The sequence below is a fragment of the Phasianus colchicus genome, chromosome 5 (assembly GCF_987193195.1).
Source record: "Phasianus colchicus chromosome 5, bPhaCol1.hap1.1, whole genome shotgun sequence".
Lineage (NCBI taxonomy): Eukaryota > Metazoa > Chordata > Aves > Galliformes > Phasianidae > Phasianus > Phasianus colchicus.
This window is the reverse complement of record NC_143440.1, coordinates 14,397,630-14,425,440: the sequence shown is the minus strand read 5'-3', so window position 1 is coordinate 14,425,440 and position 27,811 is coordinate 14,397,630. Positions and strand designations below refer to the sequence as shown.

At 37.7% G+C, this 27,811-nt stretch overlaps 1 protein-coding gene across 3 annotated transcripts in view; it reads left to right on the top strand.

Moving 5' to 3' along the window:
• The window catches only part of KCNQ1 (potassium voltage-gated channel subfamily Q member 1), a 335,168-nt gene that overhangs the window by 160,250 nt on the left and 147,107 nt on the right, over positions 1 to 27,811 (top strand). Inside the window, exon 13 of one of the 3 annotated variants that reach the window (XM_090140573.1) lies at positions 16,481 to 16,540. The exons of the other annotated variants lie outside the window; for them this stretch is intronic. Coding sequence (XP_089996699.1) covers positions 16,481 to 16,540 — 60 coding nt within the window. The remainder of the gene's footprint in view (positions 1 to 16,480; positions 16,541 to 27,811) is intronic. 3 annotated transcript variants of the gene reach the window in all.

Below are 27,811 nucleotides of genomic sequence, written 5' to 3'. Positions count from 1 at the left end.
GGATATGGTCCAGAGCATACCAGCTCCAAGTTTTGATCCACTGAGATGAATGTGATAAAAATAAAAGGACTTTTTTTTTTTCTTAATGCAAGAGAGTTTTTCTTAAGAGTGCTTAACCTATGGAACGCTTTCCCCAGAGCAGTCTTTGAAATCACTGTGCTTAGGGGCATTTAAAATCAAGCTCTATGAAATATTCATAGATAAGCTATGTTGAACATTAGCTGAGAGGCAGACAATAGAGTTTGATTAATTTCATTTTTCTTGTGTTATTCTTCAGCAAGTTTATGCCAGTTTCTGTCTGTGCCAATTTAAAAATGGCACATTTTTATGTAAGTTGAATCCTTCAGTGCTTGGGAAACTTCAGCTAGTACAAAGTACATAAAGGCAGGTCTCAGTGAACTCTCAGATGTTTCCTGAAGAAAGCTTAGTTAAAGGACTTAGATCTTTTATTTTCATTGTCGCCCACAACTCAGGATATTTGTAAGAACACTTAAAATTGCCAGGATAGGAATTCAAAGGGATGGTGCACTTCTGCAGACAAGCAGCGTGCACCTTGAAGATGAGAGTTTGATGGTGATGGGTGATGCTCCTGGGGCTGCCAAGTGTCTCAAAGAACAAAGAACTGTTCCAAGCCTTACAGATTTCCATGAGGGGAATATATTTTTGACTTGCTGAAGTACACAGGGCTTAAAAAAATAAGCTGCTAGAAAATCCAGACAGCCTTCCTGCACTTTTCTTACCTTGCCATGGGAATATGAGTAGCAGCCAGAAAGCCTGAAGTCCCATTGCTCAGTAAGCAACTGGCAGATGGACAATTATATGTTGTGATAATGAACCCCATAACAAAGTTGTATTTAAATACCAAACAAAAAGGCATTTTATTACAGTGGGTGTGATGTGTGCAAAGCTTCTCTTTGTTTCAGTAGGCTATGATTGCAACCTAACAAGTTCTGATCTATTATAAAAAGTGAATAAGAAGAAAAGGTGTGATTAGATACCTGAAAAACCTTCTGCAGCATGTCAGTCTGGGCTAGCAAGCTCAGAGAAAGAGGAGGGAAGAGAAGACACTGATATGGCAGCAAGCAAGCATCGTTGCATTAGCTAAGGGAGATTTGTTTGCATTGTGATGTGCAGCAAGTCTTAATTCCATCCTTTTTAATTAAGTATGGTAACAGTCTGTTGATTCTGTCTGTGGTTTGCAGCTCTGGTTTGAGTTATCGTGGGCTTTACAGTCTTTCCGCTTCACGAGTAACCTACCAATAAAATATTCTGTTTTGACCAGCAGCACAGAGCTGGAGCTTCAGTTTCAGTGGGCTTCTGCACCTCTCAGATAGAGCAGCAGTTTGAGCGTGCAGGCAAGGACACGGCCAGTGACATTTTTCATTCTCTTGAAAGTGCCAGAGATGGAGTGTTACTAGGCTTGTCACATTCTCTAGCATGCTGAGTTACATGCGAAGAGCAGATATTTCTAAAGTACTGCATTCATGGTTCATTTGGATGAGCAGGCATTTCTAATTTGGCACCAGCCTAATGAAAAGATGCATTCCATTCCAGATTCCAGCAGCTGCAGACTTCATTGACTCCAAAGATAATGCCTTTAGTTTTGGCTGTGGAAATCAAGTGATAATTCAGCTAACTGCTTCTAAGTCCAACAGTTGTTTTTCATGGAGGAAAAATAGAAAAAATAAAATAGCAGTATTTTAAACTCACCCTCCTGTTAGTTTTTGGCTGATTTATTGGTAAATAGTAGATATACTCTGGTAGATTAAGTAAGAATTTATGGCATGTTTTATACACGCACACACACAAAGAAGCAACCTAAATCAAAAATCCCAAAGCATTTCTGACAAAGGAGGTAATGCAGAGAACTCTGATTTAATGCATAAATGCTAAGCTGTTTTGCTAATAGTAGGAGGGAGTTATGTGCTTTCATTTCTGTCTTTCTTTGGATTCTGAAGGTGAGAATGAAGGCTAGCAGCTGAGGTGGGAATTTAATTTTATTATAGACTAGGGGGTAAAAATAATTTACTTCCAGACTGACAGAAGAAGCCTGTTCCTGAGATAAATATTCTTTCCTTCGTTTAAATATAGAGCAGAGGAGTTCCCACTTGGGACAGCTTGACATTTATTTGCTGCTTTTTTTTGCTTAGTCTTTTCATTTTGACCAGCTTGTGACCTTAAAAATCAGCATTGAACTCGAGTACATTAAACTGAGGGGTAAATCCATTAGACTTTCACTGGCGGGTGAAATTTAATCAATTGACAGCTAATTTTTAGACACATGAACATGGCCATAGGACAATGTCAGGGCCGTACTGCAAGCTTGAGCGTGCTGCCTCAGCAAAATGTTAGGGGTACTCACATAAAACGGATGCCTGCCCATCAGGAAAACAGTTGGAAGGGCAGGTACTTCAAAAAGGAAACAATTTTTTTTTTCTTGTTCTGGTTTTCCTGCACATTCCATTTAAACTTATACAGTCCTGTATTATAAGCAAATTGTCATCTTTTCTGATTTTCCGCTTTCCTTCTGACAATCAAAGTTCTTGAGTTTCATAACAATGCTGTGTGGGATCAATAAGTAATACTTTATGTGTTACAAACATGAGTGCAGTATAACAGTGGAAGGACCTGATGTGCAGAGCACAACAACTGCAGAGCTTTCCCTGAAAGCTGTGGAGAAAGCGATGGAGTTGAAAGTGGAAACAGGAGAAAAGGGATGTGGTGGTGGGTACTGGGGACATGCTGGGCAATTAGCTTGTCTAGGCAGTGAAGCAAGAATGGGATATTTTGGGGGGATGTAATGAGATGAGAGGTGAGGCAGTAAGGCTAATGGAAGATCAGAGAGAACACTGTGAAAAAAGCATTTGGTTTCTAACTATATAGTCAGTTGTTGTGGTAGGGTAACAAGTTTGTGTTGTTCAACGTGTAAAATTTGGAAATATTACCTAGAGTCCTTAGGAAATATGTGAGAACTGCAGTGATTTCCAATCTGGAATATCATGTGACATAATTAAACTTATGTGTAGATACTGAACAAAAAAAAAAATCTGACTATCGTATTTTTCCTTGACTCATGTAGGTTTCATGTGCATTTGGTTCAGAAATCAGTTTTCTTGGCTTTTTTCATACGAATTTTTCAATATGGGAACTTGACTATAAACATATAAGGTTGTATTGCTCAGCTAGAACAAATTGATTTTGAGATATTCTCTTTCTTTTTTAGAATGATGGCCGTTTCTTTCAGATAAGAGTCCAAGCTTGTGAGATAGAAAAGCTTTCACTAGTACAATAGGAATAATGAATATAGGATTTTTCTTCATTATTTTATTTTTTATTATTTTCTCACCAGAATTCGCTCTTTATCCTCGATTCACTCACTGGAGTAGAGAGTTAATTTTTCTTTGTTTTCTTCATTTTCTTCCAATGTAGCAAAAAATCCCTTGGGCACTGATGAGCCACAGTGGCCTATGAAAGTTTTGAGGTCAGAATTGCCAAGTACTGACTTTTTCTGAATACTGCCATAAGAAAATCTTGGCAGTTGATTCAGATATTATCTCTTGGAAATTATTCAAGGCATAAGTTGAGGAGGTAGTTCTGATTTATAATTATGAAGCAGATAATCTAAATTCATCTCTGTTTTTATAGGCAGCCATTCATAGTAAGTGCTCTGGACTGGAAAAAAATCAAGTTGTTGATGGAAAATCCAGACCCAGATCTCTGAAAAAGAGAGCTATAAACGTACATTTTAAAAACACAGAAATAGCAGTTCTTGTAAGAACCACATTAAGCATCTTCAGTAGTGAAAAGTTTTCATTAAACTGCATAAGATGGTATTTGGGTTTTGTTTAAAAATGCCAGGTAAACCATTAGGCTGCATCCTTTTTGGGTACAGTGACAATGGCTGAAAAATCTGGTATTTAGGATTTTTGCTCCTAAGCGTGGACAGTTTTGAAATTAGTAGCCTGTTAATGGCACTTTGTGAGCTAAAATCTATTGCAATTGAATTCCCAGTTTGAATAAGTAAATATGAGCTTGCAGTTTGTGGAGAAAACAAAAACAAAAACAAAAACAACCGATTAGTTTCTTTTGTTTGCTCTTGAAAAGCATTTAGTAAGTCATAAAGCTAACTAGAAAAAAAAAAAAAAGTAGTTGTGTTTTTTATTTTGCCTCTTTGTGATTCTCTCCCAAAATAGTGCTTATAGTGCCATCATATTTTCCTCAGTTTTTTTTTTATGTAAACTCTGCTGGCCTCTTGGAAACACCGGCACTGATTTCACATTTTGTAACAAAACATTGCTTATGTGGCTTTTATAACATTTTTGTACTCATTTTCTGATATTAGAATAAGACTAGAATAAAAACTTAAGCACTGATATCCTGATACCTCAGGGGAGGGTTCTTATCTCTGCCACCAAATTCTTTTGTGATGTGAAGTCTTTTAAATACTAACCTCTCCCTTTTCTGGATGAGGAATATGAAAGGCTGACGTGAATATTTGCAGCTAAAATCAATGGATGTGTGCTTGATTCTATCATCTGTTTCATGATGCTTACTGCAGTTGATTGTTCATTTTTGGGAGAAGAAAACCTGTAAGGAGACACTGGAAAATACAGTGCAAAGACATGGAAGTGACTCAGCATAGAGATGTGGTGGATCCTGGTGCTGACTCCAGTAGAATCATCTCACGTATTTGCACTTGCACTGGAGTAGATCAGATTGTAGAAAGTGAAAGGTACCTTTGTTTTGAAATATTCCTCTTTTGTCCATTTAAACTTGCTGGTATTGGCCATAACTGTGCTGCCCTTCCAGTGTTCCTCTGCAAAGGGAAGGTGTTGTCATTACCAGTCAGTTCTCAGGAGTATTTGGAAACTAAATGTATTGATATTTTTATTCACTCTTGGAAAAGACCTTGAAGTAATTAATCATTCTGTATTGGTTGAAGGGCTCGGAGAACATAAAGCAAAAAAGAAAGTGACAGAATTCACAAACAGGAGGAAACACAATGCTTATGGAATGAGTGATCCACCCTGAACTCAGCTTTCACAAAAGCTGTGAGTGGACATTTAGTTAAATCTGGACAATAATGGTAAAGGACAGAGGACTAGTGCTCTGTGCATTTAGCATCTGAGTGCGTGTCTTGGCAGCAGGCGATCGCATGGAATAACCTACCAAGCACAGGCTTCTCCAGCTTGTATTTCACTGTGTACTTATGGTAAGCTTTCATGGCATCTTCAATTTCACATAAAATTAAATAGCAGCAATATTAGGGTGTTTTTTTTTTTTTTTTTTCCTTCTCTTAGCTATTATTTATTAACTACTGAAATTCTTACTCTTATTAAAGTTTACTTGGAGCAAATAATGGACACATTCCTTCTCAGCTTTAAGCACATTAGTTTACACAAAGTTAGAATGAAATTGCAAACATTTTTAGGAACATATATTTGTTTTAGCTTAAACAAAGTGGTGAACCAGTTAAACCAAACACTAGCCCTATCATGCTGGTTTTATTGCATGAAGCAATATAGGTGACTACAAAAGATGTCACCTGAAAATAATTTAGTAGGTCACATCTTCATGTGGACGTGGAAAATGTCACTGAAACAATGGCTGGAGTCAAGCATTGTTTGCTTCGGCTTCAGTGATGCACTCTGATATTCCAGCAAAGGATTAAGCTCAACTTAGGCCTCCAATAACCACCAGTTGAGTTGTGGTGTGGGCATGTAGTCTACAGGGTGCTGTAGATCAAAATTGTTTTCATATGTATTGTGCTTCGCTTTTCATCGTTGGTCTCTAGAAGTAAAAGCCCCTCATCTTAGTAGTAAGTTACTCATTACAGGTATTTGTGAAAGCAACTTAGGCAAAGCAAATTCCAGTTCCTTTGAGTTGTTGTCAGTACTTCGTTAAGAGCTGGCTTTTTTAATGCATGATTAGCTTGCAAGAATAAATGCCATCGTCAAGATTTGTTGGTTCAGAATGTGAAATACACCAAAGTTTTCCTAATCTGTAAACGAATTGCATTTAAGTGGCAGTGAATGTGGTCAGCTCATGCTTAACACAGAATATGTATTAAATACGTAATAGCTTTATTTTTTTTCCAATGAAATGAAATAGTGAAAGCAGCAGTAATAAAAAGCAGTACATGCACCAGAAAAAGCCTTCCGCTAATTGCAGTGAGAGAGAATGGATTGGGGACAACAGACCTGATCTTCAATTGTTGCTAGCACTTGTCTGCACAGGAATTGTTTAGTAACAGCTATTCAGTAATAGCTACATGTGCTGACACTGTTTCTGTTCAGCTTAACACACCTTGATGGGATAAATTAAACAGAAATAAGGCAACCTTATTCTGGAATGAGGGCATCTACACATGGCATAGCTGTTCTTGAGCAGTCATTACTAAATGGTTCCATGTGTAGACAGCCCTTTAATCTAGCAAGTTCTTAAGTCATTTCTGAAAACATGACTTAGTTTCCTGTGTTATTAAGGTACAACCTAAATATTTTCTCAAAAATATAGTTTTTAAAGAACATCTGAGTATCAGTTGTTCTTGGAAATTGTAGGCTAGACAAGGGATATACCTTTTTTTCAGGTGACGTGGTTGCAAAACAAGAAAAATGTACATCAAAGTGACAATCCTCAGTGAGACAACTCAAATGAAAAGACTGTTCTGAATAGTTCTAGCGTATCTTTGCTAAGAAAGTGTCTTGAGAGGGATGATTACAGCTTTAATGTTTTCTACGTATCAGTTCTGCATCTGATAGTATTTAAAAATTGAGACAATTTCTGAGTTTCATCAGGAATGGAATATACTGGAAATGATGCTATTTGCCTTGTAGTGAAGAGGGTTTCATATTTTGTGGGATTTTTGTTTGTGTATAATGAGGGGATTTTTTTCTCTGTATTGACTAGGTGCCTGGGTATTTATTACAATCACTTTGTTTTCAGTCCAGTGAAACTCAACATTTACATTCTACAAATTAGAAAACAAACAACAACAACAACAACAACAAAAAACACAAAAAAAACACACCAAAAACAGCAAACTACAATCTGAGTTTGTTTTTTCACAAAAATAAATATACAGCTTGGTATATTCTTGTTAATTCGGAGTAGTGAAACATGCGCTCAACTGAGATGACAGATAGATAAGTTTATAGGCACCAAATGTGTATGGCATATGAACAGTCACTATGGAACTAGTATTGTATTTTCAGTGTCAGTGCTGCTGGGGAAGCTGCTACTTCTGTCAGAGAATTTCCTTGCAGTATAAGTAAACAAAAGACGTACACTCTATTTTTTTTTGTTTCTTCCTCTGGCATACAAATCTTCTATTTTCCATGTACATAGAAATGTAGATTTTGCTGCGTTGTTTTTCTCCCACTCACATGAATCACATTCTTGACTAAAGGCAGCCAAAGTACCCTCAGTGTAAGCCTTTCTCCTAAACACCAACGTAAAGAAATTATCCCGCTATGAGATCATAGCTCATATTAAAACAAGGCTAACGTGGAGCAGAATTGTACCTGCTTTGCCTATCAATATGCCATTCTCTTCTCTCTCTACCCTAATGGAGCTGACAAAGAAGAGTTTGCCTGCAGTTTTCCTTTCACAAACTTCAGTAAACTTCGGCAAGATCAAGATATACAGTAATATTGCAAAGTAATGAATGGAATTTTTCTAGATTCTCCAAATATATTTTTGCAGACTATCAAGAGAGTCTTTACTGAGTTTACTCAGTTTTACTGATTTACTAATTTACTAATTCAGCATAGGAGAATTGGTGCATAAACAGTAAAGTCATTGCTGCATTGATGTCTAAACACAGTTATTCTATATATTACTGCATAATAATGAACTATTAAATCAACAGTGGGAAGAGACTTCCAGAAACCATATGCGCTTTTCCATGGGCCACTGAGTGTGGTTAACTAGTACATGGTACCCCTTGCACCTAGCTCCTATTCAACAGCCTTTGGATTCTTTAAAATCCTGCTGATTTTATTTCCCCTCCACATCACATAAAACAGGCTTGTGTTAGGAGTCTCTTAAAGGTGAAAAGGCAGTGCTCTCTCTTGGGAAAGAGGCTTCTCTTCTTGGGAAAGTGCTGTGTACCCCTTATTTTTGTAGTACTGCTTCCTAGGAGGCAGATATTTGAGCTTTCAGTCTCTCTCAGGCCAGTAATGTTAAGACATGTAATTTAAAGTCTGTTTAGATTTGGGCTGCATCCCTTTATGTTTGTGCACAGGATTCTCATAAAATGGCCAGCCTGCCCTTCCAGACCCAGAGGAATGCACTCGTTAAGTGTCCTTACAGTAAACAAGGTTACTTATGTTACCTATATAGACCATAAGGGAAAAAATCTTTGTTAAGACTCGTGTCAGTATTGTGTTTGAGGTAATTTCAGGCTCCCACATACTCGTATTAGATCAGAGATGTTCAAAACATTGGTTTTCATTAGCCCTGACACTAGTACTGGTTTAAAGACATTGACTTGCAGATTGCAGCAGCATCCCTTTTCTGCCACAGGTAAACCAGCAGCTTATAGATCAGTATTTCCTTTGGGGAGCTGCACTCCTCTTTGGATTTAATGTTGTGCTCTGGGGCCACTTTAGATGTATTTTTGTCTATCTTGAGCTATCATTCCCTTGGAGCAATATGGTGTTTCTCCAAAACAGTATAGAAGTGATGCCAGAGCATAAGTGAGCAGTTTCTTGTGGGCACATAATTCCTGCTTATTCCTCTTTGTGCTTTTTGAAGTCAGAAAGTTGTTGTAGAGGTGTACATCACTACATAAAACAGACGTCACTTTTAGAGGAAACTGGGTACACTGAGACAGAAAGTGCTACATTTGCTAAATTTTTTTGTATGAAGTGAAAAAAAAAAAAATTAAAATGCATTATGCATTCCAGATATATATTTTTTTTATTTTGAAAGCATGTTGAAAGTATTGTGACTTCAGAAGGAACTGAAGTATGTACGTGAATGTGCAGATATTTGTGCATTTTCTTAGCAGGTCAGACTGACCCAACCTTACTGCGTAAACAGGGTTAATGAACCTTGCAAAGCACAGGATTAACAAAAAGAAAAAGGAACATGGGAGTACTGAAAACAGGCTCTACATTAACTGGGGAAATGGGTTGCTCTCCAAGTATGTCCACTTGGCAGCACTTGCAGGCAAGCAACATGATGTTTCCTCTCCCTTTTTTCTTCATTTCTTTCCTTCTCCCATTCTTTTCACTCTGCCAGCTAGTTGAGAAACTGACTTTATTCACGTGCACAAAAGGCACCGTTTACAGATGCTCCTTGTCCTCTTGGGTTTTTCATTCCAAAGCAAAGCAAAACTGCAATACGCATTGCGACTTCAGCATCTTAGGGCTGGCTTTGAATGTATGTGATGGATATTGCTAGAAAGAGTGAAAGCAAGCCAACGCTGCTACTGCTGCTGAGTGATTTTTCTTACATAAGTTTTGTGGGTAGCCTGTGTGACAAGCTGTTGTGAACATACTTTAAAAACAAAAAGCCATTACCGCATTTTTCAATAATTATTAACGGAAGTTGAACTTTATGAATTGTAGTGCTGTAGGTTTGCATACTGTGTAAAAATTAAAACAGATTTTGATTTTTAAAAGAGTCTCATTATCCCATCTCTACCCCCTTTTTTTCCGTGCCCCCTATGTTTTACATTTTCTTTCCTCTAAAAGAAACCCTCTCTGATTAAGGATCATGTTGAAAACTCAGCAGTTTTTAATCCAGCTCTCTGCAGGCTGCAGTTCATGCTTCATTTAACTGATCGGTTCCACTGCTATATTACTAGACAAAATCACCAGCTTGAAGAGAGAAGCAATTATAGTAAGTCATAAAAATGGAAGACCCCACATTTTAAGAAATGAAATCCAGTTTAAAAACTCTCCACTTCTCAGTCAGATGATTTGGAGGGTGTTTTGTACATGACCAAATGAAAAGCATGGTTTTTAGTGTTTTGCTACACTTTGTATAAACAAACCTGATAGAAACATGGAAGTTCGTGCCTAACAGTTCAGCAGAGACTGTTAAAAAGATTATTCTAACAGCTTCAAAATTATAGTTTTACAGCTTCAAAACATAGCAGATGCATGTGAAAAAGTTTCAGCAAAGTAGCACAAAAATCTGCAGGTGCTGGTGTAAAGTATGAGGGTCAGGTTTGAACAGTAACTTTTAATGTTGAAGTTGGAATAAGTGGGACTTCAAATTGGCAAAACTGATGCTTTTTTTTTTTTTTTTTTTTTTTTTTTTTTTGTGAAGCTACTGCAGTGCAACTGCATGAACAGATGAATTGTCAGGAAGAACAAATCAGCTATTGAGATGCTGCAGGAGAACAAATTTCATGTCCTGCTAGCAAAAACAAAAGGTGCTCGGACAGCTTCTGAGTCCTAACTTCTGCCATGGACCATTGCATAGGACTTGTTTAACCTGTTCATCTTATGCCATGATTCTGTAGGAGTCTTTGCTCAGCAGTTCTGCACAGTTGCAACACATGCTTTGAAAGATCAGGAAGTGATGTCTGTGTCCTTAAAGAAATGTTGTCTAAGTGACATACCTGTTGGACTGCTCATCATCTCTGTGTACATATGTATATAGGGGTACATTTACATTTTTTTGTTTCATTTTGTTACTTTTTGCCTGTTTGTGTTATTTCTCTGTCTCAAATAATTGTGATGAAAAGCATAGATCAACTCTTCCTTGCTTAAATGTGAAACAATTGCCAGTGCAAACTTTCTTCTTTCTCTCCATTCTCCCTTCATTAGCAAATTTCTGTGCTCTTTCAGTTTCTGTTCTTCATCAGCCTTTCTAAGGCTGTTGAAAGACTCTCAGAGCATGCAGTCTTACCTAGATCAGAAAGTACAGTGATTCAGTGTGTCTCTTATAACAGGCATCTTGAATCGCTGTATTCGAAACACTGGGTGTAGGTTACTAAAATGCAAACCTGCTGTGGCTCAGCCATTACTAACACCACAGTTATGCTCTTCTTTTGATTAAGAAAGGTATTATTGTCTCGCTAGAACATACGTTGATGCCTTAGACGTGTAGGGCACTGTGCAGAGATTTAGTTGCATGGAGCCAATAGTTGCTAATCACATGGAAGAATCCACTGATCCTCTTCCAGTTCTTGTTTACAGATGTTGTGGTGCTTCACGTGCTATAAAACCAGGAGGCTGATAGAAGTTGGAGAAGTTTATCAGAAATACCTCAGAGTTGGATTATTTTTTTCATAGCAGTCCAATGAGAATCTATTGTACCTAGTCATTTTGAGATGACGTTACAGTCTGTGTGACCAGTGATGTAAGGTCATGAAGTTTGTCTTCTGAGAACAATGTCATGTTCTTTACATGACCATTACATTGCAGTGAGTACAGTCAGTTGTATGGTTTTTCCCCAAAAACATGTGCTTTTTGCTCCCACAGAAGTAAATGTGTTGGTTTTTTTTTTTTTTTTCATGATGGGGGGCCAAATTCTGCTTTGAGCTCTACATGCATAGACAAACTGAATTCACTCCCAGGTTACACCACTTTATGTGGCATCTATGTTTCCCCAGGGAGCAAAGGTGTGTATTTCTTGCTTATGTTCAAGTTAGGACATTGCTATTTTTCTTTCCTTTTTCCCCTAATTAATCCTACTTTAACAAGATAATGCAGAAAGACAGGCTATGCAACTGAGCTTTGCTAGTCTTCCCAGCAGAAGACCTAAGGATGAGATGTTTTCCAGAGGGTGGAATTCTCTTTAGCAAACAGCACTAGATAGCTGGAATAAGGTTGGGTAGTTTGTCTGAATTCTTGAATTGCTTGAAAAATAATATCTATCTCTCTTCTTAGTAAAAATGTACTCATTTAAACTGATACATGGAAAAATTTTACTTCAGACTGACTCACCCTGATAACTTACAGATCTCTGAATCTCTGAAAGCGTAAGGGCTTGGGGTTATTTTCAGGTTTTTACCCTGTAGGTGGATGACAACATGACATAGTTGATTGGGTAGGTTCTGTATTAGCACGTAGCATTTCTTTTAATAGCAACGCTGCAGTCAGAGATTACTACTAAATCCAGGAAATATCACTTGGTTTTCAAAGTAATCCACAAATTTTGGGAGGGAGAGGGAGAAAACGCTGTTTAATTTGTATTTTTTTTTAATAAAAAGATACCTTAGGTTAATCCATTTTGTATGTCAAGAGGATAAATCTGACAGGAGTCAGAACAGCTCCAGTGGGACTAGCACTACAAGTTACAAAACAGCTAACATCATCCAAGACTAATTTCTTTCCCCTGTTTGTCCTACTGTGGAGGGAGAGTTAAAAGGCAATTCTTGGGGAGTTGAAAGGCTCCATAATAGGGCTCCTCTCTCTATGGGAGTAAAACTGCTTTGTGGCCTTTGTCTTCAGGCTGCTAATAAACCATCCCATGCTGTGAAGCTTTGAGTTCACTCTTAATTCAACTTCAGTTCAGCATCCATCAGCTTTGGTTTCCCTGTCTTAGCAAGCAGTTTTTTGTGTTTTGTTTTTTTTTTCTTAAATACAAGGTGCATCTAACTTGTATTTGAGCTTTTTCATTCATTGTCTGAGTTTATAAACATACCAGCTTCAAAGTATTCTGCTTGGCAGTTGTTGTTGGATCATATGAAATCCCAGAAGCACTGCAGCAGCTCAGGTGGCGTGCGTACTGTTCTCTGTCTGAGAACACATCTCTTTCTCTCTTAAAGCATCTTACAGTGTGAGGGTACATTTACCCTTATGAATCTGTGTCAGTCCATCTGGAGTGTTCATGATGATGCATTACTCAATGCAATTTGGGCTTCAGCTGATCTATCTTCCCCCCCCTCCCCCCCCCCAGTTCCCAGTTATATGACCAATCATTTAGTAACACATTTGCATGTCTGTTGTTTCTCACAGTGTTTTTTCCAGATAAGACCAAAATATGGTACCTGGGTTTGTAAATGCCAAGTGATTTGCACTTGGCACATTAGACAAGATCTGGCAAAAGATGGTTTTTCTTGGCCTAATAATATAAGTGTCTGTGAAAGTCACATCCTTTTCAAATGAACTTAAAAATAATGTCAGTTTCTGTCATTTGAAACAAAGTGGTGGTGTGATCTGTTCCAGTGAGCAATGCCCACATCTCTGCAGGCACACTTCCAGTTAACAACACAGGAAAGATGTGGCTCAGGGTAGCATAGGGTAGCATGTCACTTTGATAGGGAACAAGCAAAGGGGCTCATGCTAGAGAAAGTGCTAGGCTAGGCTGAGTGAAGTATGAAGCATGTTAAATTTAGTTGTAGGGTGAGGCAAAAACCTGCTGTTAAAAGAGTTGGGAATTCTCCACTATGAGGAGAAAAAATGGCAAGTATGGTGGGAATATCTCACTTGCAGCCTTTTAAGAAGATTTGCAGGGAAGCTGGATAGTCAAGGGATTTCTCTGAGTTGTCTCTTCATCTAATTTTCAAGTATTAGTTTATTTTCTCTATCTTAATAAAAGTTGATTTTGATGGGTCATATGAACCTGTAAACCCTCTGTGACTTCATGTTTTGATAAGACGGATAACAAAATTGTTGAGTTTTCACGTGAATTGATGTCCTCCCAAAAATATATCAGTGGGAAAGCAAAATGGCATGGAACTTAAGGATGCAGTTAGAAGTTCTGTGTTTGTTTCCTTGCTCTGCTGCGTGGTCTCAGGATAGTGACTTCCAGCCCATCTAGGGAGAGAAGACTAGATGAATAATACTCAGTAGTAGAGCTGCAGGAGGCTCGTGTTTTGTCAACTGCTTTCTTTCTGTACAAAGCTACAGAAAACTATCTCTTTCTATGAATTTTAGGGTAAATGAGCTAGTCTTATGCTAGGTGTTGGAGATCTTTGTCACGGTGATTTAACTTGGTTTCTGACTGAGTGCTGCTTTCTAATCTCTAGTAGCACGCACATTAAGTCTTTGTTGTGTCATGAATATTTTAGGAATTGTTATTTCTAGACTGTTGTGTATATGGTTGTCTGCAGAATGATTTTCTGGTTCTTGGTTTTTGGTTTAATTCTGATCCAAAATGGAGCAAATCAGAATGTACTTCTGTCCCATTTCAAGAGAATGGGGTTCAGCTAAAAAATTGCTGTGTTGGTATTGTATGTGTAAAAACAAAACAAACAAACAAAAACCCCTAAATATTCCAAGAACTGGATGTGCAAATGGAAAGAGATGGTAGACAATTTGGGGTTTGGAAAAGAAGACAAAGATCAAGGTGGAAAAAAAATGGAAAGGCATAAAAGGACAGACTACATAACAGATGGAAGATTAGCTTGAGAGTCCTTTATGCTTAGAAAGAATAGAGATGCAGAAAGGAAAATTCACAGGAGAGGTCATTACATGAAAACAACAACTTGAAACTAAAGACGATATCCTATGTCAGTCTGAGAGTTTTTTTGTTTGTTTTTAATGAGGACATAAAAAATGTATTTCTGATTACAATTTCTTCAGATTTTTTTTTTCTTCTTTCTTTTTGGGTTCTTAAAAACCAGACCTTGTTTGTTATTGACTGATATCTTTAAAAGTTTTTTTTTTTTTTCCTGCAAACACTAATAAATAAAACCTAGCTATGGTTGGCAAGGAAGGAAATACTGTATTTTGAAATGTTGCCATCGGCCAGCTCTTTGATTTTAGAATTGAAAATCAAACTGACCTTCACCAGTTCTTCTAATGCAGCTAAGAACACATGTTGAGAGGGCAAAGGCTTGCACACGTAAATGTGATTTTGTACCCTTGGTTCATGCCAAAAGAAAGTACAATTATTCTCCGCTCAAAAGTCTCAGTGGGAACCCTGGCCATTGTCAGATGGGTGCTTTGTGCACATCTGCTGCATTGCCCAATGCTTGACTTGACTGCTCACCCTTTCATTGAAGATAAACAAGGAAATAGAAACTCCTGCTTGTGTAACTAAAAGGATATGAAAGGACATGTCCTCACTCTAAGCATTCTAGCAAAGAGTAGCCTAGCTTGGAACAAATGCAGAGGAACAAAATACACCCGTATTATCCCAGGTCAGATGCTACTTTACATATATAGCTGTGCTACCTTGGTTAAACAATTAATCTTAAGACTTTTTAAAACTTGTATACTTCAGTGTTTGGATACACAAGTACATCTCTGGACAAACATGCCAAGTGTGATCAGTGTTTATGCAAATGGTCTGTCATGCAGTCCTTCATTCCTGTCCATATCTGTCTCCTATAAGTTGAATTCAGTAGGAGACACTGTCAAATATTAGAAAAGCCATTTTCCAAATACACAGTTTCTTCATGCGAGATGGGGAATAACCAGAATATTTAAAAACACTATTTGGTTTTGTTGTTAAGAGAGCTTTCCTTTCATCCAAAAGTTGGTATCCTGGTAGATGCAAGCAACGTTATTCAAGATATCTACCTTTTGTGTGACTGGGTAATAATTCTGATAAGAATGGTTATGAAATTGCATAACTGTGGTTATGAAATTGGTGTAATTGTACATGCCTTCACAGCAATGCTCACAGAAAAAAAAAGACAAAACTAACTCAAGTGAAGAGAATAAGTAACAGATCCATGACCAGAAAGTGGCAGAAAGGATAGGTGTGTGTAAAATAATGCAGTCAGCAGAGTCCCTCTGTGTTTTTCTGTGCTGCTACACCCTTTCACTTATGTGTCCCTGTTTCCCTTCATGATAACTCCCATCACACTCTGATATAATCGTTTCTTGCCTAGAGTATCCTTTTCCCCAGTGTTTCAAGAAAGCTCCCTTCCTTGGCAGCTAATGCATTCTAGTCATTTCCCAAAGAGGAGAAACATCACTGCCAATTTAGGTGACATAACTTACCTTGCCTGATCCACAGTTACCTCTGCATTATGGCAGGTGTCTGGTGCTGTATCTGCTGACCCCTGGCAAGCATCTTGAATACTACAGAGGTGTGTAAAATAGCACTATGTGCTTCTTGCATGCATTCTCGCTGGTGTGTATTATGCTATTTCACATCTAATTCTTGGGTGAAGCAAGAAGTCAAATTGTGACAACTTGGAAGCTTTGTAAATGCCAGAAGTGTTTTCCAGCAGAGGCAGAATTCGACTCTATATCCAGTACTTTAGGTATACCTTATTTCTCTGGTCAATGTGTTCATTCTGTAAAGCTTAATCCTCTTAGCCTTATTCGATCAGGAGCAGCCCGATAAACTGATACAGCCCCAGCCATGGATTGCCTTTATAATTCAGTGCAGGGCTGTAACTCAGAAACTTTTGTTTACGGCAAGTTTGGGCGACAAGCTGACTGGATAGTTGCCACATCACCTGACTGCGGCCAGCTTGGTCAGAAGCAATCCCCAGACTTTGGGTACTGGTTATTTTATCCTCTGATTTAAGCTATTGGAGAAGTGTGTTTATAGATCGCTGACTGAGTCCATACTTCGGGAACTGCAAAACAAATTGATTTCATTCTCACAATTTAAGGAGGCCTGATGAGAATGGAAGAAAAGTAGCTGATCGTACCATGAGCGAACACGACTTGAGGTAAAGTGGTCATGCACGTTTGCTGGCATGGTGTGTCTTGGTTATTTCACTAACACACAGCTTTGAACTCCTCCAGCAGCATCATGTGTTACTTTCTGTGAACTTGCAGAACAAAATATTTATTCTCAGCTGCTGGGGAGAAATGAAAACAAGCAAAGACGTCATTGCCATCACGGGAGCTAGATTTAGTGGTTGTGGCTGTCTGGGGCAAATATTTCCATGTAGGCATAAAATAAAAAGGCTTAAAAAAACCCACAAAAACAGGGATCCTCAGTCAAGACTTCAAGATAGTGTGGCTGTTAATTAGTGAGGATGAAGAAGCCAGTGAGAGATTCTGAGCTCCAACTGCCCTTAATTTGCTGTCTGAGCTCAAAGGGCACACAGTATTTTTATTCTAAACCTTGGTTTGGGTTGTCCACAAGAGGCAACTGATATCCTTTCTGAGGACTGGATGAAATTTCAGTTTTGTTTGACGTGTTTGGAATGATAAACTCAGATGATATCACAGACATCAAACTGTACTGGCATACAACCTAAAAATGATCCTATTGGAAACTTCTAAGTTTCCATCAGTGGCAAATGTACTCTCAGCAAAGTCAAACACTCTGGGATTGTGATGAACTGTCAGAAGATACTGTGTATGGGATGCATCTCCTGTTCTGTCTGGGAACCTTCTAGATCAAATATTTCATTGCTTATTTCATGCAGCATTTTGCTTACCCGTAGCACTCATTTCTGTCTTCATCCCCCTGAAGGAGAAGAAAATAGAGACATGTTTCATTGTAGGACACTACTGGATTAGTATATTAGTATTACAGTCTCTCCCATTAAGGAGGAAGTTCACCAAGTCTTGTTTGGTGGATGTTCAAGGGGAACCTGGGCAAATTCTAACTGGGAAGCTGCTGTTCACCCCACTCTGTTTTCTCTCTAGCATAGCAACAGGTTATCCTTAAAATTTATTGAACAGAGCTTACCTCATGTTGAGTACAGGCCACCGTTTCGTACCAGTTTCATAAATGAAAACCACTATCGACAGAAACTGTTATTGCTGGTAGCTATCAGGTTTATGTCTTTTGGTGTTTCCACGCAATGTCTACTTGATGCTTATGTAATCCTCTCCCTAAGCAACTCACCCTGCTTTACGCTTTGCAACTCCCTCTTTATTTCTGCTTCGATCAGCACGAGTAGAAGATCAGAAAAAGCTGCTTATTTATCATGCTCACAATACGTGTGTCAGGCTGATAAAACTAAAAAAGCTAAATCCCTTGAAGAAATAACTGAACCAAGCAAGACTTCCCCTTTTAGTAAGAGCTCCAATGGGAATGCATTTCTAGTCGGCCTGCTACTCCATAAAGTCTGCCGAACCACTGCAAGATGATGGTTGCTAATTTGAATAGTAGCACAAAACCATTTAACAAGCTTATCCTTTAGTTGCATAAAAATGTCTGTTCCTATCTACCATCATAGCCATTAGGTCATGCAAAGAAGTACCCAGGATGCACTGCAGAACTGAAGTACTTTATCAACTATTTTCTAATAGAAAGTTTGTTCTTCCCTGCCTTGAACCTAGGTATGGTTCTAGTCTACAACAGTATCTTGAATTATTTCATTCCTGTGGGAAAGTATGGGGAAAGGCAAACAATTTTACATTCCATTGCTACAGGTGGACGGGCTAAGATATTTATTGAAGGGATTTGGCTACTGTTATCTCAGGAAAGATAGTTATATATTTCTGAAAGTAATTTTTTGTGCAGTTGACCTCCTGATACTCTCCGGCACATAAAAGCAAATAAACCAAACCAACATCAGGTTGTAAGTTTTTTTTTCACTCTAATAAAAAAGAATTAGATCTTATGGTCTTCATCTCTGAAACTAGCTGAGATTTTTCTGTAATTTTCCTTTACTAACTCAAAAATATTGTTGAGATATCTACTTCAGCATTGCCTGTTGCTTGTGTCTAACAGAAAGCCGTGCCATGGGTTTGAGCATAGCTCTGAATGGTTGCATAGATGCAGCATGTTATTTCTTTACCTCATGCCTCTGTTTCTAATATTCAGAGCACCTGTCCTAAGAGGTAGGCTGCAAAATTTAATTACAGTAGTGTGTAGCCTGTCCTTGCTCTTCATTTGTGTTTAAATGCAGCCTTCTTACTTTGTCTGAGGAGCAGTGTGGGGTAGAGCTGACCACTCTGTGATCCATGCCAGCCTCCAGGACAGCACTGAAGATAACAGTGGGAAATATATTCTTTTATCTGTTGAAAAAGACTTTTATATTTTTGTTTTGAGATGAATAAAAGACACTGAAATAGTGGGCTGATACATTATTGGCCATTCTACCTCAGCAAAATTGATGCCATCTTTAACAGTATACAGGGTAATTATTTCCTATTCATTTTGTTTTGCACTGAAGGCATTGAGTGAGTAGAGAAACAAATGTGTTGAGGGATGTGCTGTAGTGAGAACTATTGGTGATAGGTGGACAGTTGGACTGAATGATATTGTATGTCTTTTCCAAGCTTGGTGATTCTGTGAAATTTATTACTTCTAACTTTCTGGAAGTACTTGGCATTGACCTTCATGTAATGCCATTCAAGTCTATAGGAAAAAAAAAACAAACAGATTTGGAAACAGTATTACATCAGTGTTCTCTCTAATGGAAAAAATCAAAGTCCAATTACACTTGCAGTGTAAATAAGTGGGAGAAATTAAAGCAGAGAATTTTTGAGTGGAAGTTACAGAAACTGTAAGTTACATGCAGCAAGTTTGAATGTGTTATCAACGTTTGCATTGCTTTGAGGTTAACTTGTACTTTTGGAAGAATGGATGGCTGTAGCATCTCTGGAGAGCATTTAGCTGAAGTGGAAATAAATTATCAATAAAAAGAACAGAAGAATGGAATCGATACTAAAACAAACACACGGGAATATAAGCACTCATACTTGAAAGAATACCAATTTGGAGATGACTGTTGAGCCTCAGAGTTTACTAGCTCTTACAAACTGTTATGTCAAAACTGCCTGGAAACAGGATTTCTTTCTTTGAAGCATATGGACTTGGATGACCCGTAGACCAGTTTGATCCAAAATTAAACTCCTCCTTCTAGAACTAAAAGCCCACTCACTGTTAACAATAAGAGAAGATTAAAACATATTTACAAATACGTTAACAGGAAAACACTAGGTATACTGATAAAAATAATATTTGTAAGCTGCTGATATTGTTAATGAAAGCAATACTGTGAATCTTATCATACAGAAATGGAATTATGGTTCCATACACCAGACGTTAAGAACAGAACCAAAGATACTTTGTCTAATCTGGACTTTTGATTGCTCAATTTTTTTTTTTCCCTTACACTTTACTGTGAGAAAATCTTTCTGAACCATTTCAAATAGCCTTCCGTAACGTTCACTTACCAAAATAAGATTCATTATATAAGGATACAGTTGCTGATGTTTAAATCTAATCTGTTATTACCGCCAAACTTTTCTGAAGTCAGTTTGAACACTCCAGAAGTGTTTCTTTGATCTCGAGGAAGATATCCTAGTGATTAATGCTACCGATAAGGTGTTGATTGGTGCTTGGAGAACCTATTCATAGAAACAATAGACTATTATACTCTACTTTAACTACCATATAACAATATTTAAGCTTTACTCCTTAGAAACAGTAGTCTTATTTATACATCCCTGTCTGCCTCTAAACCAGTATTACCGCTTCTGGCTTCCTATTATGTTGAAAGCATACATTAACGTCTTCAGTGCTCAAATAGATCAGTTTACAGTAAAAAATAAATAAATAAGAAACAGAATGGTAGAACTATTAGCTGTACTTTGTAGTTCATCTGAGGGGTGTTTTAAGATTTGAGACTTCACAGGGTAAAACTTCCTTCTTTTTCAGATAGGATCTACAAACTGTCTTTTTTAGTTTCACACTGTTGCTGCAGATAAAAGCACCAGAAACACCAGATTTCTTACCAATACCAAAATCATTTGAGAAGATCAAACATACCTCAAAGACAAAAGCACAACAAAACCAATCCAGAAACCTAGAACATCTGCTCTTCTCAAATGTGAATATTTAATTCTGGAAGCCTAACAGTCAAAACCTTGTAGCATACAGTGTCTTGTTGTCATTTTCATTCACAATAAATTTGTTCACGCTAGAATTAGGCCTGAGTACAGAATTACATCTTAAATAGCCCATGCTCTTAATCCTCCAGTGTTGTTGTCATTATGCAAAAGTGCACCACTAGAGAGAGGAAAAATGATTCTTGATGCTGTATCAAAATAGATACTGAGAAGTAAGTGGTCTGAGTTTTTCAGACCAGAGCAATAATTTGCAGTATGTAACCTCAGTGTTTTTCATGTGATAGTAGTCACTTTAAACCACCAATAATGCGGTGCAATTTCCACAATACTACTCTTAATGTACAACATGCATGCCAAGCTCCTTAAGGGTTCAGCAGAGGCCACTTGCTCTACTATGGAAGCTGAGCTATGCTCAGCTTATTTTTAAAGTAAACGTTCCCTTTTCTATTTATTAGCAGGGCTCATCTTTTAAAGCAGGCTCTGTAGAGAAGAGGGAAATTATGGACTGGAAGAAGCCTTCAGTTTGGAGAAGGATTCAGGAAACGTTCTGGTAGTTAGCACAGCTTATTGAAGGAAATGGGCTCAAGGAATAAGAAAATGAGGATCTAGAATACTGATCTCTGATGAGGGAAGTCTGTCAGTATAGCATGGGAGACCGAAACTCAGACCAAATATCAAAATGACAGGCTGTAGCCAACTGCAGGAGCTGTGGACGTAGAGTCACAGACCTACTGACTCATAGAATCTTTAGGTTTGAAAAAGCTCTTTAAGATCATCCAGTCCAACTGTTCACCTCTCACCAATATTGCCCAGTAAACCATGTCCCACATCTACACATTTCTTGAACACCTCAATGACTCCACCACCTCCTTGGACAGTGTGTTCCAATGCCTGACCACTCTTTTGGAGTTTTTCTTAATATCCAACCTGAACCTCTCCTGATGCAACTTGAGGTGGATTGGGTAACAAAGGATAAGAATTGCTATGCCTGTGGGAAGGAAAAGCTGCAAATCCAGGCAGATTGCATGGATTTTCTCCTTTGAAGCTATTGGTTGGGTTTTTGAGAGAGGGAAAAATGTAGTAGGAATGGAGACAAGAGTGTATGTTGGGGGAGGGGAGGGAACAAAGACAACAGACTTGTATTTTCTCAAGCCTGGATTGATTTTTTGAGCAGCTTTGTATCACGATTTGTGGGTGTGGGGTGAAAGGGAGGGCTACCAAGAAAGGACATTGTTACAGTGGAATCTAGCTCAAAAGAGGAGGATTGTTTCTATGTGCCAAAAAATGGAAACTGGACAAAAAAGAAAAGAAAATGTAAATAAGGATGGACATTTATGTACGTATGTATTTACGAATTTATTAGCTGCCAACACTGTCAAGTGGCATTTGATACTTTATATTCCTAGTTAAAAGTATTTCACTCCTACTGGAATTCTTTTGAAAGATGGTTTACTTCAGTGCTAGTCTGATTCTACTGTTTGCTTGTCTTCAGAAAACAGAGTATAGAGTAAAAGTAGACAAGACACTTCTTTTAGTAGAGACAACAAGCTTGCTAACTATCCCCAACCAAAGTTAAGCTAAGGATTGCTAGAGCCTCATAGTGAAATTTCAGTCAGTCAGTACCTACACAATCCTATAACATTATTTAAAAGCACTTTTTAGACATAACACAAAATTTTGCATTTAGAATAAAATAAAATGAATTCCCATCCTCCTACTATTACAGCTTTACAAGTAGGAGTTGCTGCTGCTGTTTATTTCCTCATGCAGCTGCATCACCTTGGCTCTGTTTAACAAGAGCCCTGTTAAATCCGTACTTCTAAAGTCTTATGTAGTGTGACTCAGGCTTTATGTAGACTAGATATGAAGGCTCTCCTTCATGCCTTTATTTTGCACATGGTCCACCTTCCCCTGTGAAACTCCACTTTTGGAGCTGCCAAGCTAGCCCACATGCAGAAGAGCTTTCAAAACCAGGAGGACATTGTAAAACACTTTTCAAGTTACATGAGATTTCACCTAAAGTTCCCTTCAATATTTTCTGAGTTAGAGTCATTTAATGTATTCTTCCCCCTATAGTATATTTTTATGTATCCTTACCCCTTACACTTCTTTCTCCTTTCCTGTATTTAAAAAGTGATTAATTAGTTTACAGTTTTACTGTAAGATGCTTTACTGAAGATGCTTGTCTCAAAATGTTATGACTGAGTAACTGCACTGTAATCAAGATTATTATTTGCACACTGCAATGTACTAAACCAATTTGGAATGATGTCCTTAAATCCCTCAGATGCAGTATGTTAAGGTTTATCACGCACAGCTTATTCCTTGCATATCTAATCAGTCATCACTTGGGCACTGAAAGAGAGATTGCATCCATTCCTCCGTGTTATTTCATTCTAGGTTGTTTTGTTTGAATTGATATGAGATACACTTGATTGCCCTTGTAGGTTGCCTTTTGGGGAATGGGCTATGCAAATCTTTTTCCTGACTTGCAACATAATTCCTGTTGGTTGTTTTTGCTGTGTTTCCATCACTATCTTTTTCTTAGAACATATTTGAAAGGCGTTGCAGTGATGTGCTCATTTCCTGTCTTTTTAAGCTCAGGCACATTCATTTTATCTTGGAAACTTCGTTTAGTAACCCAGGGTCTCTTAAGAGCAGACAATGAAAGGCTCCACCACATTTTCTTGCTGAAGAGGTGGCGTGAGGATGACATCATTCATCTGTGCTAGACACTGACTCATAGGCATTTGACCTGAGGGTGGAACCCAGGAACAGGGGTTAACATGAAGTCATCTGCGGTTGCACAATGCATTTCACAGTTGCTCCTTCTCTCTCTCTCTCTCTTTTTTTTTTCAGCCATCTAAATAATTGCAGAGTACAGAACATAACGAAGTACAGCAATGAGGGAAAACATTGCTTTTGGTGCTTTTCCAGGGTACTTTGCAGATCACAACCAGAAAGAGCAGGAAAATTTTTGTGACAGAGCATTGGATTTCACATTTGGATACAGAAATAGCTTTGTCCAGTAGCCAGAAAAACAAATTTTACTTAAAACTGCAGAACATACAACTGTTTTGCATTGTTGCTGGATTTGAATTTTTGCTGCATTAATTTTCATTGTGAAATGCTAGACCTGTTTTTAGATTTGTAGGGTGGTATGATATGCAAACTTCAAGGCTTTGTTGACATGCTGGCATCCATAATTTTTTTGCTGATATTTTTTGCTATCTTTTCAGCCTGTCCACTGTTGCTTTTTTAGAATTCTCTGCTTCATATCCTGGCACAGGGTCTGGACTTGTCCTTGTGAGACACAGCCTGTGTGAGCATTTAAGGGCTGAAAGTCACTAGTGATGTAACTTGCAGGAATATTTATAATATTAAGGGCTTTAGGAAGAGAATTACCTATTGGGCTCTCTGGTTTCTTACACTGCTTGAGATTTGGCTGAATTTGTAGGTAATACTATCATGATGATGATTGTGCAGGACTAATTGCTTCCAGGATCTCCTCTTCATTTAGCTAAACCAGGGTTAATGTAGGCATGTTTTCCCTTTTATAACATGAGAAATTAAATTAGTTTTTTCCTTCTTGAAAAAGCTGTGGAGAGCATTGAAGACAGCTTGATTTTGCCCACTGGTGAGTGCTGTGTGAGTGCAGTAATCAAAAGGTAAACAGTTGGAACAAAACACTGATTTCCAGTTTTAGATTCTGGAAATCTGAATCTTGTAAGCAACTTTGCAATCCCATATAACCTGATATAAAACTGAGTATATAGTAATTAACTAGCAATTCTCATTTAAAGTCTCTGAAATTTAGGGTATGAAAAGGCATGACAAGTGGGAATTTGTATTTGGAAACTTGGACGTTCTGATATGACAGATAACATAAGAACAAGTTAATAATTAAAACTGGGATTCTTGATAAGACAGGATGTTGACATATTTCTAGTTTTGATTTTTTCTTTCTTTCTAGTAATAATCTAATGGTTTACAATATACCAGGTCTTATCCCCAAACTATTTCAAGCACGCCACTCGCTTTTGTGTGCATATTTGGACTGTAAGACGGTTCTTAATTGAGGATCTTAAAAACTGCCTTTGTCCTTGATGGCACATTTCTGCCTGAGTAAGGGACAGAAAATCTGCTTCCTGAAAAAATATGAACAAGTGCAACATGATTCTGCTGCCCAGTGTCCTACCATAGGATGGTGCAGGGCCTTGGAGTTCGTTAATGAAATGCCTTTTCCAATGTTTTATGTAAACTGTTTTCTATTTAGCATCTGTTGTTATCTGAAACAGTGTAAATTTCCTTTGACTCTTAGAGGTGATCTATGCTTGAAAACATAACTTGGCAAAAATACTTTGATTACTGATCTTTGAGATCAAGTGCAGAGAAAGCAGTCCCATTTTTCCACAGGCGTGTTGAGGTCTGATGTAAGTTGCATGCAAATTGCTGACCCTGGAAGCAGTATGGGGGCAATCCTTACGTAGGCATGAACAATTTCTCCAATGTACTAAAGCATAAGTAGTCTTGGTATTTGCTAGAGATATGCTGATGGTTTGTGGTTTAGTTTTTGTTTTGGTTTGGTTTTTTTTTCAATTTATATGTTTCTGGTGCAAATGCACTTAATAGAGCAGCTTCAATAAGTCATAGCACAAAAATCTGTTTTGCAGTTATGGTAATGAGTGGTTTTTTGAATTAACCCTTGCCTGTGCACTGAGAGATAGAACTATTTATATGATATGGTGAGGGTGGTAGAGCTGTATCTTTGAAAGTAACAGACATGTGCTCATTGATCCCAGGAAATGAGAAATACCTAAGCCTATAGGCATGCAGACGGCTTCTATACGTTCGTCGTCATTTACTGCCTGATATTAGGTAATTAGCATCTTGCTTTTGCTCAACTACAATTCTAATGATTAGTCAAATAGCACTTCAGACTACTAATTTTGAAGTGCATGTGCGCTGGGGACTGTGATATCCTATACACACACTCCCAGATTTTAACTGAAGTATATCTATAAGCATACTTTTTGTAGATGAAATTGCTGATTTACAGAGCTAAAGAGTGAGAAAAGACTTCCTTTGGAATAACAGGGAATTATGCATTTCCCTACAAGGTCTTCTCTCAAGGAAGCACAGCAACAAGAAGGCTTCTATTTCTAGCAGATGGTAAATATATCTATCTATCTGTATTTTTATACCCAGGAACTGTAAACGTCATGATCTTCAAAGCACTTTGTTTGACCATCCAGCAAGAAAATTACAACAGAATAAGGACTGTTGTTTGCATATTTATTTTTTTGCTGCTCTATGAAGAAAATAGAGGTTATAGCTCACATCCTCCAAGTGTTTGGGGTTTTTGGCGTTTGATTTTCATTTTTATTTTTAGATTTCATCCTGAAATTATTTATTACTAAAATTTTTAAAGTTTATGAAGGGAAGTCTGTCAGAATTTTAACTGCGTAAGTTCTTCTAGGGCTTACTGCAATTTTATATGTGCTTCATTATATGTTGTACATAATTCTGGTATATGATATACACATTCCTAAGCATTAAGTATATCCTATGAAATAACAGCACCTCATAAAAAGGGATCATTTTCATACTAATGATATACTTAAGCTGTTCAGAAACTAACTGAACTAGCAACTTATTTCCTGAGGCAGGATTTGGGGATATATTTAATTTAAATGGGGCAGCCATGGTGAGTTATGAATTGTGAAGTGACCACTATGTTTACCGCTTAAGAGGTGCAAAATTGTTAATGGATAGATGAAGTATCTTTTACCAAGTGAATTCTTGTATGTTGAGCGACTGCATTCTCAACAGTTAGATTCCAAATATTCAGAAACATTTTGATTGAAACATTACTCACCTAAAACTTTGTTAAGCCTTTTAAGAACAAAGCAAGGTAGATTTTTTTTTTTCCTTTTTTCAGAAACTGCTGGAGAAAGCAGAGAAAGGAGAATGCATTCTTTGTTGAAAACTAAAAATTTGATTTGGTTTAAGGTAAAATTTGACCATGAAATCACTTCTGAACATTTCCCTAATTCCTTCTTAAATTTAACTTCTTTACCTTGGCTTAGAATAATGCTCATGAATGAGCATTTGTCCACAATCACGTGTAATTTGTTGCTTCCTATTCTTTTTTCTCACAAGCTGTGTTTGTACTGTTCAGGTGTATTTACATTACATGTCGTTCCAATTTGGGAAACAATAGTCTCAAATACAAACAATAAACAGGCAGCATGTTATAGCTGACCAATTCTGATAGAATTCTCAGGTTTCCTCAGTCACACAGCCATCAAAACTGGGGCTTAAAAAATCTACACATGCAATCAGACTTAAATAAAGGATAAAATAGTTTTTTTCTCAGCTTTGACTGACCAAATTTGCAATGACTGGAATACCTTTTCCATGCATTGGAGACAATTTCTTCCTAACATCCATGTAACATACATGGTTGTGGAAGATTTAGTTATGAGAGAATCTGTTTCTCTGAGATACTGTATACTGAATAACTTCTCTTTTTATGTGAAAGAATAATGGTCCAGAAAACGAGACTTATACTGTGGCACCCATGAGATAATATAATGAAATGTGGACTGCACTGCAACAAAATGGTGTTAAATCAAGGAAATTCTCAGTGACAGTTAAACCTAACCCATTAATCAGGTGTGCTCCAGTGATCACTTTAAATATCAGATTTACATTCACCAGAACATGAATTTCCTGTGGGTTTTCTTTTTGTCAGCGCTCTTCAAGAAGATACATTTCTTTTGCTTCTTTTCCCTGTGGCTGAAGTGCATGTATAGTTGATACAGATCCTGCATTTTAGAAAAGGCAAGAACAAAAAACATATTATGAAAGTGTTGCTTCTCTTCTGCACCATCATCCATGAGTTTAAGCGTTCCAAGATGCAATGAGAATTCCTGTCTGATTTAAATGACAGTTTTAAATTAGTGCTTCTGCTTTCACTTTTCTTAGTTCATTTCCATTGTCCATGTTGGTGATGTAACTTGCCTTGCTGTGTACTGCAGTCTAATAGGTCTTGCCTCAGTAAATGCCTGACCTTGTGCCATAAACAAGCAAAGCGTCATTACTCGATTGCAAGGTGTATGTTGCCATATCTCACAGCAGTGATAAAGAAATTTCAGAGAATCAAGGGGGAGGAGATA